Source organism: Pristis pectinata, chromosome 14, assembly GCF_009764475.1.
Source record: "Pristis pectinata isolate sPriPec2 chromosome 14, sPriPec2.1.pri, whole genome shotgun sequence".
NCBI lineage: Eukaryota > Metazoa > Chordata > Chondrichthyes > Rhinopristiformes > Pristidae > Pristis > Pristis pectinata.
In genome coordinates, this window is record NC_067418.1 from 12659008 (window position 1) to 12672100 (window position 13093).

The 13093-nt window shown below is 42.3% G+C and overlaps 1 protein-coding gene across 4 annotated transcripts in view; it reads right to left on the bottom strand.

The window, feature by feature from the left end:
• Positions 1-2175: 2175 nt before the first annotated feature.
• The window catches only part of tpcn2 (two pore segment channel 2), a 44708-nt gene continuing 33790 nt past the window's right edge, over positions 2176-13093 (bottom strand). Inside the window, exons 21-26 of one of the 4 annotated variants that reach the window (XR_007957421.1) lie at positions 11751-11841; positions 11537-11619; positions 7362-7431; positions 6216-6297; positions 5576-5664; positions 2894-2941 (exon numbers count right to left, since the gene is read on the bottom strand). Coding sequence is in view for 2 of the 4 variants with exons in the window: in XM_052029139.1 (XP_051885099.1) it covers positions 2854-2941; positions 5576-5664; positions 6216-6297; positions 11537-11619; positions 11751-11841 (433 nt within the window). In the remaining 2 variants the exon portion in view is untranslated. Of the gene's footprint in view, positions 2942-5575; positions 5665-6215; positions 6298-7361; positions 7432-7529; positions 7788-11536; positions 11620-11750; positions 11842-13093 lie in introns of those variants that run through there. The other 3 variants (XM_052029139.1, XR_007957422.1, XM_052029141.1) reach the window with 3 other exon arrangements.

Genomic DNA, 13093 nt, shown 5'->3' on the forward strand with positions numbered 1-13093 from the left:
AGTCGCGGGATTGAGTTTAAGAGCCGCGAGGTGATGATGCAGTTTTACAAAACTCTAGTTAGGCCTCACTTAGAGTACTGTGTTCAGTTCTGGTCGCCTCATTATAGGAAGGATGTGGAGGCATTGGAGAGGGTGCAGAGGAGATTTACCAGGATGCTGCCTGGATTGGAGAGTATTGAATATGAGGAGAGGCTTAAGGTGCTAGGGCTTTATTCACTGGAAAGGAGGAGGATGAGAGGAGACACGATAGAGGTATATAAAATATTGAGAGGAATAGATAGAGTAGACAGTCAGCGCCTCCTTCCCAGGGCACCAATGCTCAAGACGAGAGGTCATGGCTTTAAGGTTATGGGTGAGAGGTTTTTCACCCAGAGAGTGGTTGGTGCATGGAATGCACTGCCTGGGGTGGTGGTGGAGGCAGATACATTGAACAGGTTCAAGAGCTTGTTGGATAGGCATATGGAGGAACGTGAGATAGAGGGATATGCGGGAGGAAGGGGTTAGGTAGTGTGAGGGTGGTCTGATGGATGGCACAACATGGTGGACTGAAGGGCCTGTTTTGCGCTGTATGGTTCTATGGTTAAAGGGTATCTGAGGGATAAATGGAATGAGGTTCCAGAAGAGGTGGGCATAGCAATAACATTTAAGCAGCAGCAAGACAGGTATTTGAATAAGGCATAGAGGGATAAGGAAATAATGCAGGCAAGTGGGGTTAGTATAGATGGGCATGCATAGTGGTTAGTGTAACGCTATTACAGCGCCAGCGACCCGGGTTCAATTCCAGCTACTGTCTGTGAGGAGTTTGTACGTTCTCCTTGTGACTGCATGGGTTGCCTCCATGTGCTCTGGTTTCCTTCCACATTCCAAAGACGTACAGGTTAGGGTTATGTGGACTATGTTGGCACCAGAAGCATGGCAACACTTGCGGGCTGCCCCCAGGACACTCGCCACAAAAGATGCATTTCACTGTGTTTCGATGTACATGTGACTAATAAAGATATCTTATAAAAGTGGTTGTGTCATGAATATACTCAGTGATTGTGGAGGAACCTTAGAGTATATACCCACAGATCCTGAAGAGTGGCAGGATAGGTAGATAAGGTGATTCAGGCATACAGCCAAGGAATACGAGGAGGTTAATGCTAGAATTGCATACTGCACTATTTCAGCCGTACCTTAAGTACTGCTTTCAATTCTCATGAGATGGAAATAGATCCAAGGGAGTGAAGGACAGTTAGAAGGATGGTGCCTTGTCTGGTAAACTACAGGAATTAGGACTGGGCTTCTGTTCATTCAAACAGGCAGCTCAGTGAAAATTTAATGTTACTTGTACAAAATTATGCAGGCCAAGATAACCAGGAAAGCCGCACTTTCTTTCCAGAGGCTTCAAAAAGCTGGTGGCAGTCATTTAAGGTGATTGCCAGAAGGGCTGGAGGAAAAGTAGATTTTCATCCACAGGATGCTCCGCATCTGGAACTCCTGAAATTATGGTCAAGATAGAAACCTTCATATTAAAGAGCTGTGACCTGCAGGGCTGTAGACCTGGTGCTGGAAGGGAGAACTACACTTAGCAGCTCTTTGCCAACTGATTGAAGAGAACAGTTATGAATTTAAAAGGGAGTTTTAGAACAGTACAAAAATTTTGCATGTTAATGCTAAGAATTACATTCATCGAGAAATCAGACAAATTTTTTTTTTGAAAGCACATACTGCCCAAGGAAATTCAGGCAATTGGAACCTGCTCATTGAAGTCTCAATCAGAATGATGTAACACAAAAGGTAGCCATTTAGCCCATTACCTGTGTACCAGGTTGGTATCATACTTTTCCCCATAGTCGTGTAGCTGTACAAAGTATTTATGCAGTTCTGATCTCAGTTATTTAATTGCAGCTTTCACAGAAGCAAAGCTCAGGAGGTATTTAGGAACTAAGACCTCATAGGTATCCCATAGCAGACTGTCGTCAAAGCTGCTCTATCACACTCCCAATGTGCCTTGAACATGTGGAAAATTTTGGTGAGTTACTTGTACAGGACATCCCACCTCCAACCTGCTCAAGTAGACAGAGTATCGAAATGACCATTTCAGTCAAGTTTCTGGTCAATGATGATCCTCAGGTTACTGAGGGGGTTTGATATTACAAAATAGCAATTGGCACCAACACAAACTCAAGATCCAATTAGAAAAATAGTTGCCTTTAATTCACATCATACAAAAGAACTTACCCTTCTCTGACCAAGTTTGACCACAAGTCATTTCAAGTATTGTATTTTTCTAAGTGTTATCCACATGTTACAAGTCCAAAAGCACATTTCTGGAAATGATACAGAGTATATTCATTAAGTGGCTTTACAAACAAATTTCACCCACTGCAGTGTTTTAGTTCAACTGAAAGTCACAAATAGTGAAAAATACCAAGACCCTGATCTATACTATGAAATTGGTAACAAGTGTGAATTAGACACAGGTGTATTTGATAAATCTTCAGAGTATAATGTGTTACAGCCACATTTTGTTGCACCAAAATTTTTCTCCATTTCTCCCATCCTTTGACATTTTGGGGAAAGCATGACTGTTAAAGTACTGTCAGCATTAAAATATGGACCAGGAAAAAGTGTTTTAAAAAATCTCAATTATTTGATAAAAAGAATCAAGTGCATTTACAAACTATATGGTACACTGTGGGAAATTGAGGGCTATCATTAATAGTTGAGACAACTCAGTTTGTTCTTTTAGTTCTGGAGACTATTGTTAAGGTCAGCAGTTGGTACAACAGCCAAACCAGGTGTGAGCCATTTGGAATATGACCCCTTTCTGGGATTTGTGCAAAGTGTTCTCATGCTGTGGAGAAAAGACTAAATGGGTCCCTTGGGTAAATGGAGGTGTGGATGCTGTCGAAGTCTCTCCAACAATTCTTCCTCAGTTGGTTCCTCCAAATCATCCCTATTATTTAAAAAAAAAACTTAGAATTAGACAAGAGATTACTAGTAAGAAGTCACAACACCCATGTGAATGCTAGTGCTTTCTAGAAGTGATGCGTTTGTTTTTCTTGTTACAAGTGACAAATGGCAAACACTGTCTCCCAATGCTTTTGGGGAAATCTAGATCACAAACAAAACTAGCATTATCCAGAGGAGAACATTTTTGTTAATTAAGAGATGGGAAGGAACGTTAAAATGTTCACCTCTGAAGCACAGTTTCCATGTTTTTGTATTCAATTCCCCTTGCAATAAACAATTACCTTCTGTACTTACTTGCAATACCCGAATACTGACCTTCAGTGAACTAGAGGACACTATCCAAGAACCACAACATCCAGATTCCTCTGCAGCTCAGAGTTTTGCAAATGAGTCACCATTTAAATAATAGGCCTTTTTTTGTGCTAAAATGGACAATTCCACATTATACTCCATTTGCTAACTCACTTAACCTTTCTACATCTATAAGGCCAACTTATGTATTCTTTACAATTTACTTTCCTACCAATTACTGTGCTGTGAAAAAATCTGGTCCTTCACCCAACTCAATGGTACCACTAGTAAAAGGTTGGGGTCTCAGTACTGATCCCTATGGCACAACACTCATTATGATTATTCTCAACACTGGTGCCCCACGAGACTGCATCCTCAGCCCTCTACTCTACTCCTTATATACTCATGACTGCATGGCCAGATTCTGCTCTAACTCCATCTACAAGTTTTTAGATGATACCACTGTCGTAGGCCATATCTCCAATAGATGAGTCAGAGTACAGGACAGAGATAGAGAGCTTAGTGGTGGTGTCATGACAACAACCTTTCCCTCAATGTCAGCAAAACAAAAGAGCTGGTCATTGACTTCAGGAAAAGGGGTGGTGTACATGCATCTGTCTACATCAACGGTGCTGAGGTCGGGAGGGTTGACAGCTTCAAGTTCCTGGGAGTGAACATTACCAATAACCTGTCCTGGTCAAATCACGTAGAAGCCATGGCCAAGAAAGCTCACTAGTGCCTCTACTTCCTCAGGAGGCTAAAGAAATTTGGCATGTCCCCTTTGACACTCACCAACTTTTATCAATGCACCATAGAAAGCATCCTATCTGGATGCATCACAACTGCTCTGCCCAGGACCGCAAGAACCTGCAGAGTTGTGGACGCAGCCCAGCACGTCACAGAAACCAGCCTCCCCTCCTTGGACTCTTGTCTATACCTCTCACTGCCTTGGTGAAGCAGCCAGCATAATCAAAGACTCGACCCACCCGGGTCATTCTCTCTTCTCCCCTCTCCCATCAGTCAGAAGATACAGGAGCCTGAGGACACATACCACCAGGCTCAAGCACAGCTTCTATCCCATGGTGATAAGACTATTGAATGGTTCCCTTATACGATGAGATGGACTCTTGACCTCACAACCTATCTTGTTATGACCTTGCACCTTATTGTCTACCTGCAATGCACTTTCCCTGTAGCTGCGACTCTTTACTCTGTATTCTGTTATTGTTTTTACCCTGTACTACCTCAATGCAGTGAAATGAATTGATCTGTACGAACAGGATGTAGGACAAGTTTCTCACTGTACCTCAGTACAAGTGACAAAAATAAACCAATACCTGTTGCCAGAAGCAATACCAGACCTATTTAAAAATAAAGTCCAGATGAGTGAATCTGGTCAGGATTTCATGTATGCTAAACATCAAAAGTAGCATGCAATAGACCGCTAAGCAATCTCTCAAACAACAGATCAGATTAAAGTTGTGGAGTCTGGCCACATTTAGTTGTGAATGGTGGTGAACAACCAAACAGCTAATGGGGAGGAGACATCTCTAAAGAGATCCCCGTCCTTGAAATGAACACCAAATTCAAGGTGGAACCATTCACAATCACGTTCAGGCAGAAATGCCAACAGATGATCTGGATTCCTCCTGAGATTTCAAATTTAACAGAAGCCAGTCTCCACCCAATTCACTTTGTTTCATGTAACATCAAGAAATGGCTGAGAGACGGTTTCCCATGTTGGATTTAAATAGAACTAGAGGGCATAGTCTCAGGAGGGGGGCGGGGGGGGGGGGGGGGGGGCGCAGTTCAGACTGAGATAACTCTCTGACGGTCATTAATGTTTGGAGTATTCTACCCCAGAGAGCTGCAGGGGTCATGACTGACAGACATTTAAGCTACAAGAGAGTCAAAAGGTGTATGGGGGAGACAGCCGGGAATTGGTCTTGAGCTGACAAATTGGGCCTTGATCTTACTGAAGACTGGAGCAGCCAATTATCCTTCTGTTTCTGTTTTGCATGTTCTAAATTCCCACCTCGCAATTTAGAGATGGCGAGGTGGTATCTTCAACTTATGTGGGGAAATGAATTTGCTTTTCTGAATGTCACCAAGGAGCAGAATGCAAAGATAAAGATGACAGCCTAGGATATTTGGAGGGCACGAGAGAATTTCCTGCGTTACTTTTGCAAAGTCAAGGTAGCTTTCAATAAATGGAACCAGGCAAGTGGGTGAATTGGTCAACTGTGCATTGAGAGTTGTAGACAGGTCAAGGAGGACAAAATTCTACAGGAGCAAATACATTCACGAGAGAAGGAAAGGTATTCACCTGAACATATCCTGCACACTCATCTGATACTCAGATTCCTGATCAGAGAAAGACGGATGGTAGCTCCGATCCCATTTATGAATGAAGTTCTGTGTTTTAATTAAACAGAAGTGTACAGTTGATACACCCATGACAAACATACCACATTAAAAAAAATCTACAGAGATACAACGGAGTTCAAACATTCTAATATAGATTTAATCCCATATTCAGTTAAATTTGAACCTCCTTGTCTGTGCAAACTAGCAGGAGCAGAGTCACCACCAACTGTGCTCAAATCCTCCTTGAAAATAGTTCACATCAAGGCTAACCAAGTGCTTGGCACTCTCATGGTCTTCTGGTAATGGTACATGAAGTTGGGGGAGTGGGGGTGGGAGCATGGCTGGAAAAAAAATGTACACACTGAGTAAAAAGGGAAAAGCAAAGATTTAACTATGAAGATTTAATTGTATACAATTGCAAAGACATTTCTTATTCCCAGACATTCTTGCATTTTCAAATCCCACTTTGGGTCAGGAAATCAGCTTTTAATTGAAAACCTGGATTTTAAACAGATCCCCTTCAAGTGGCACTTTGTCAACATACAGAAGTTATTGGAGTAAGCAGTTTTATTTTAGAATTACTAAAACCCCACACTTACCTCAAGAATCAAAGCCACAAAGAGGTTAACCCAAATAACAGAGGAAACCAGCCACCAGGCTACAAAATAGAGCTTGGACCACCTGCAGGATGAGAAGGCTCACTTCAGAAATTAAACAAGACGCCATCCATTATTAAAGTGGTCTTGCAGAATGGAATAAATTGTTAACCCAAAAAGACAAAGAGAAAAATGTACACAAATTGAAACAAATTGCTGTTTCTTGACATCAGTTGATTTTTTGGCAATGACAGCAAGCTACAAAATAACACACAGTTGAAGACCGCCAGTACTGAGTCTCCGCTTTTCTGTTTCAAATTGTGTTTTAAATGTCACAATGGACCTGGCTACAGTTGCTACTTGCGGCAAAAGGATTATACAGCTCCAAAGCCACACTGCATGAACTCAGCACCACCCTGAACAATGCTAGCTCAAGCTCATTCTTGATTAAAGCAATTGGATGGCAGACTAATTACCAAACTTCTAGAGTCATAATTGATTGGGGGCAGGCAGGGTAGTGTAGCGGTTAGCATAACACTTTACAGTGCCAGCGACCCAGGTTCAATTCCAGCCACTGTCTGCAAGGAGTTTGTACATTCTCCCCGTGTCTGCATGGGTTTCCTCCTGGCGCTCCGGTTTTCTCCCACATTCCAAAGACATACGGGTTAGGAAGTTGTGGGCATGCTATGTTGGCGCCAGAAGCGTGGAGACACTTGCAGGCTGCCCCCAGAACACTCTACGTAAAAGATGCATTTCACGGTGTTTCGATGTACATGTGACGATAAAGATACCTCATCTTATCAAACATAACACCAAGTCAATCGGGACAAGTATTTTATGAAGACTCCAATCCAAATTTAGATCCTTTTTATATTCATGTCAAGCCACTGTATCTGCCTTAATAGTCCAAATAATAAAACAACTTCCATTCATATAACTAAGTTCCCTAGATTTATGGTAAAGTTTCAGTGGATCAGGAAACTGCAAATGTAGTGCCCTGAGAGGGAGCATGTGAGAGAAAAAGAAATCACAAGGTAGTTATTCTAAGTCTTTGGGAAAAAGGCTAGAATCCATCAAGATACAGTATTACTTTATTAGAAAATCATGTCAAAACAGATTGATTTTATGAAAGGGAAACTGCCATATTACCTTAAAAAATGTTCTTTGAAGATGTAACCAGCTGAATGGCTTACAGTGGAACCTGCAGCATATTGGATTCCTAAGGGCATTTGATAAAAAGGTAGCAAATCAAAAGCTTGCTGCACACAGCAAGTGCTCAAGGCATTCAATGTTAATTAGCAAAGATTGGCCAATTACCAAAACAGTCAGGATAAATGGGTCATTTTCCAGGTTGCCAAGTTCAAACTAATAGGATGCCACAGGGATCAAGGCTGGAGTGTCAACTGTTTGCAATATGCATTAAATGACAAAGTTGAAGACGGGGAATGGTAGCCAAATCTGCCAGTGATAGGTGGGAAGGCAACCAAAACAGAATGCTGGAAACACTTAGCAGGTCAGGCAGCATCTGTCAAAGGAGATTTCAGTTTATGCTTCAGGTCCAGGACTTTGTTAGAACTGCAAAGAAAAATACAAGTTAGTCTTCAGCAGGTAGGGGAAGGATTTGAGAACTCTCTCCAACAGGGCAACTCCCAATGGCCTAATGAAAGCAGTTACTAGCACATTAATCTTGCTTGTGCAATGCATTGTAAATGGGTAGGCTGTGGCACATGTCTGGGAGGCCAGACCATACAAAGACATGGGAAAGCAAGGAGGAGGGCAGTTTGCAAGGAGGGATATAACTAGGTTAAGCAAAAGGACAAGAAAAATTGGCATATAGAATAATTTGAGGAGAAACAGGGTGGGAAGTAAGAATAGGTTTAGATGGTGAGAGATTAAAGAGTGCTGCTGTATAGATGATCTGGTGCCATCATGTATAATGCACAAATTTCACATGCAGGTACAAGTATGGTACTGCAGCAAGTTTGTAACATTACATTACTGGACTAGTTCAAATCACATCAAAAGTCAATAAATTAATCATGAATAAAGAGCCAGTATCAGTACAAAGGACATTCAAGAGCACTTCTTGCTCACCATTCGGTGATGTTTACCTGATCAATTTTCAACCAGGACAACACATGTCAAGCCCAGTCACCCATGCCAAGACCACCTAACTTAGGGGTCTTGTGCCTCAATAGAGCCACATTGACAGACAAGTCAAGCAACAAACTGTCAATCACTGCACAGAAATATCTTCAACTGAACTCCCAAACTTTCCTAGGTTATGACCTGCTCCACTACGAAGGCAGGTACCTCAAATGCCTAGAAAACAGGCAAGTGCATGGCTACCACCTGCAAATTGCCCATGCTGTACATCATCCTAATGAAATAGAGTCAGTGTTATACAACAAATGAACAGGCCATTGGGACCACCATATCCACACTCACTTTTCTATCATAGCTGCTGGGTCTAAATCTCACAGCACATTAGAAGCATCTTCCCCACAAGATTTGAAGGACAATACTTTGTCCATACCCCAAGAAAGAATAAAATTCAAGCTAATGAAGTCTAATCCATAATATCTGACTGAACTTCCACAAGTCAATGTTGATTATTTGCTACTCAAACCCACTCATCCTCAGAATATCTTTGTCAAGAGGAAGAAAGAAGCTTACCCAAGGTTTAGAAAGCAAGGATCAGACAGGGCTCTGGAAATTACAAGGTAGCCAGGAAGGAGCTTAAGAGTGGACTTAGGAGAGCTAGAAAGGAGCATGAGAATGCCTTGGCAAGTACGATTAGGGTAAACCCCAAGGCATTCTGCGTGTGTGTGAAGAATAGGAGGATGACTAGAGTGAGGGTAGGATTGACCAGGGATAAAAGAGAAAACATGCCTGAAGAGGTAGGGGAGGTCATTAATGAATACATTGCTTCAGTATTCACCAGAGAAAGAGACCTTGACGTTTGAGAGGATGGTGTACAACAGGCTGATACACTAGAGCATGTTAATGTGAGGAAAGAGGATGGGCTGGAACTTTTGGAAAAATGTTAGGCTAAATAAGTCACCGGGACCAGACGGAATATACCCAAGGTTATTATGGGAGGCGAGGGAAGAGATTGCTGTGCCTTTGGCAATGACCTTTGCGTCCTCACTGGCCACAGGACTGGTGCCAGATGATTGGAGGGTGGCAAATGTTGTTCCTTTGTTCAAGAAAGGGAGTAGGGATATCCCTGGGAATTACAGACCAGTGAGTCTTACTTCACTGGTGGGCAGATTACTGGAGAGGATTCTTAGAGACAGGATTTATGAGCATTTGGAGAAGCATAGGCTGATTAGGGACAGTCAGCATGGCTCTGTGAGGGGCAGGTCATGCCTCATGAGCCCAATTGAATTCTTTGAGGATGTGACAAAGCACATTAAAGGTAGAGCAGTGAATGTGGTGCACATGGATTTTAGTAAGGTGTTTGATAAAGCTCCTCATTCAGAAAGTCAGGATGCATGAGATCCAGGGAAACTCGGCTGTGTGGATTCAGAATTGGCTCACCTATAGAAGACAGAGGGTGGTGGTAGATGGAGCATATTCTGCCTGGAGGTCGCTGACCTGTGGTGTTCTGCAGGAATCTGTTCTGGGACCCCTGCTCCTTGTGATTTTTATAAAATGACTTGGATGAGGATGTGGAATGGTGGGTTAGTAAATTTGCAGATGACACGAAGGTTGATGGTGTTCTGGATAGTGTAGAAGGTTGCTGTAGGTTACAACAGGACATTGATAGAATGCAGACCTGGGTTGAGAAGTGGCAGATGGAGTTCAACCCAGAAAAATGTAAAGTGATACACTTCAGGATATAGAATTCAAAGGCAGAATACAAGGTCAATGGCAAGACTCTTAGCAGTGTGGAGGAACAGAGGGATCTTGGGGTCCACGTCCATAGATCCCTCAAGGTTGCCACGCAGGTTGACAAGGTTGTTAAGGCGGCGTATGGTGTATTGGCCTACATTAGTTGGGGTATTGAGTTCAAGAGCCATGAGGTAATGTTGCAGCTCTGGTTAGACCACACTTGGAGTATTGTGTTCAGTTCTGGTTGCCTCACCATAGGAAGGATGGGGAAGCTTTAGAGAGGGTGCAGAGGAGACTTACCAGGACGTTGCCTGGATTGGATGTCTTATGAGGATAGATTGAGCGAGCTAGGCCTTTTCTTTTTGGAGGGAAGGAAGATGAGAGGTGACTTGATAGAGGTCTACAAGATAAGAGGCATAGATTGAGAGGACAATCAGAGACTTTTTCCCAGTCCGAAAATGGCTAACATGAGAGGGAGTAATTTTAAGGTGATTAGAGGAAGGTACAAGGGTAGTTTTTTTTTAATACACAAAGAGTGGTGGGTGCATGGAACACACTGCCGGCATCAGTGGAGGAGGCAGATACATTAGGGACATTTAAGAGACTCTTAGATAGACATAAATGATAGAGAAATGGAGGACTATGTGGGAGGGAAGGGTTAGATAGATCTTAGAGCAGGATAAAATGTCGGCACAACATTGTGGGCCGAAGGGCCTGTACTGTTCTATATTCCTCCCCTGTGATGACTTCTATTACTTAATTTGGCCACTTGGTGGTGCCTCACGACAATACAACATGCAATATGGTACGGCAAACTTTGTAAACACCAATGGTGACGCAGTCTATAATACATAGAAACAATTACAAGCAAAGCAGCAGAAAGGACCTAATTGGAAGACACTGGCCAAATAGCACAGATAGTCAGTTATGTTTTACTGTTAACAGCTTTCAGAAAAATATTTAATTCAAGGGATGACGCATTTTGCCCAATGAGTTTCCCTTAAACGCAGAACATAAAACACAAAGTTTGGTTAAATACTTCTTTAAAAGGCTGGAGGCAGCAGGAGTGAACATCACCTCAAAACTTGCCACTTTTACCACTTCTGATTACGAGTCGTTGCAGGTTTTGGACAGATTGATTGAACTTGGTGTGCGTAAAGATAAAGGGTTGAAGATCAATGTGAAAGCTGATTGCAGCAGTTCAAAACCTCAGCAGAACGGAGGCAGAAGGAAGCCTTCTAATCATGTGCATCTGCCCATAAGCAAAAAGGTAGCAAACTGCTTTGATTTTGTTTTAATTAACACACAATACAGTTCCATTTACAACACAAGGCAGCACCCACTTCTCTACCAGCACCCCTGCTGAAGGGTTAATTGTCACTCTCTCAGAACGGCCAATAAGAACAAGCCAAAATCAATATTTTAAAGTAAATGAGAGCAACACACAAAAAACTGGAGGAAGTCAGCGGGTCAGGAAGTGTACTCACGGGTTTGCATATCTTGAAAAAACATCCAGGAAAACCTGCCAGTTGTTTACCACCATTAGATCCCATAGGGTAACCAAAGCAGCCTATCGTAAATAGAAACCAATTACAGCTATTCCTTAAAGAATCTACATAATAAATGTGCAGTTATATGAGGAGCAAAGTTTCATTTCAGAAGCAACTTCAGTAATTTCTGACACAGAATTTGGCAACTTACAGCAAAGTCATTGAAATTGTTGGGCCAATAATCCAGTTGTTCATAAGTACCACACTGGAGTGTTATGTTTTCTGAAGTGTCTTCATTCAGACTAAGAGCAAAGAGCACAAATTGCACCAAATTCAATTTCTGAACACATTAAAATGTATAATTTCCACATCTGATTCAAAGAGCATTTTGTGATAAGTCAAGGGACTGCAAGTCCATGCAAATCACAAAGCAGAAAAAGAGCAATGTTTTCTTAGCCTAATATAAAACCATTTTCATTGCATGTTTGGAGGCCTTGTAACCTCATTATTCACCCACATCAACCTTGGCTGCAAACTTTGAATTTGGCTTTCCAAATCACTCTGTTAAGGGTAGCTGAACTATACAAAGTAGGAAGAAGATTGGACAGAGGTGATAGCAAGGTGATCTTAACTGGCTTCAGTCATGACTCTGAGGAGAATTTTCCCATCCTGATCACTAGTTATTGTCCTCAGCTGCAAGTACTTGTGCATGGTTATTACATGAACATCACCACACAAAAGAATAGCAGTTGGCCATCAGGATCCTCGAGCCAGCCCCACCATTCAATATCATGGCACATCTCAAGATAGCCTCAACTCCTCTTCTACGCCAGTTCCCCATAACCCTCAATTCAAATCTTTCAAATTTATCTATCTCCTCCTTAAATGTATCCAATGATCTGGCCTCCACCACCCTTGGGCGGTTCACTATCCTCAGAAGTCTCTATGCACCTCATTTCTAAATGACCAGCTCCTGATTTTGTAGCCAAGTCCCCTTGTTCAAATGCTCTCCTACTATGAGAAATATTTCAACTTCTACCCTGTGAAGCACCTGAAGGATCTCATGTTTGAATAGGACCACCAGTCTTCTAAACTCCAAGGAATACAGACCCAAACTCTCTAGCCTCTCTTGATAGGACAACCCCCTCGTCCCAGATATTAGCCTGGTGAATCTTCTTTGGACCACCTCCAAATGTTACTATGCACTATTTTCTTAAGGTAAAGGGACCAGAACTGCAGAGTATCTCAGGTCTGACCTCACCAACACCCTGTACAACTGTAACTAACCTCCCTATTCTTGATCTCCAGCCCCTTAACAATAAAGGCCAACATGCCATTTTCCTTCTTGACTACTTGTGGACCTGCCTGCTAACCTTTTACATACTAGAACACTTAGATCCCTCTGAACTTCACTTACCAGCAGATAATTTGCCTTTTGATCACCAAAATGCATGACCTCACACTTTCCCCACACTGAACTCCATTTGCCAGATTTTCACCCAAGCACTCCATCTCCCAACTGCAACCAGCAGAAAAGCATCCCACTTACTCTAC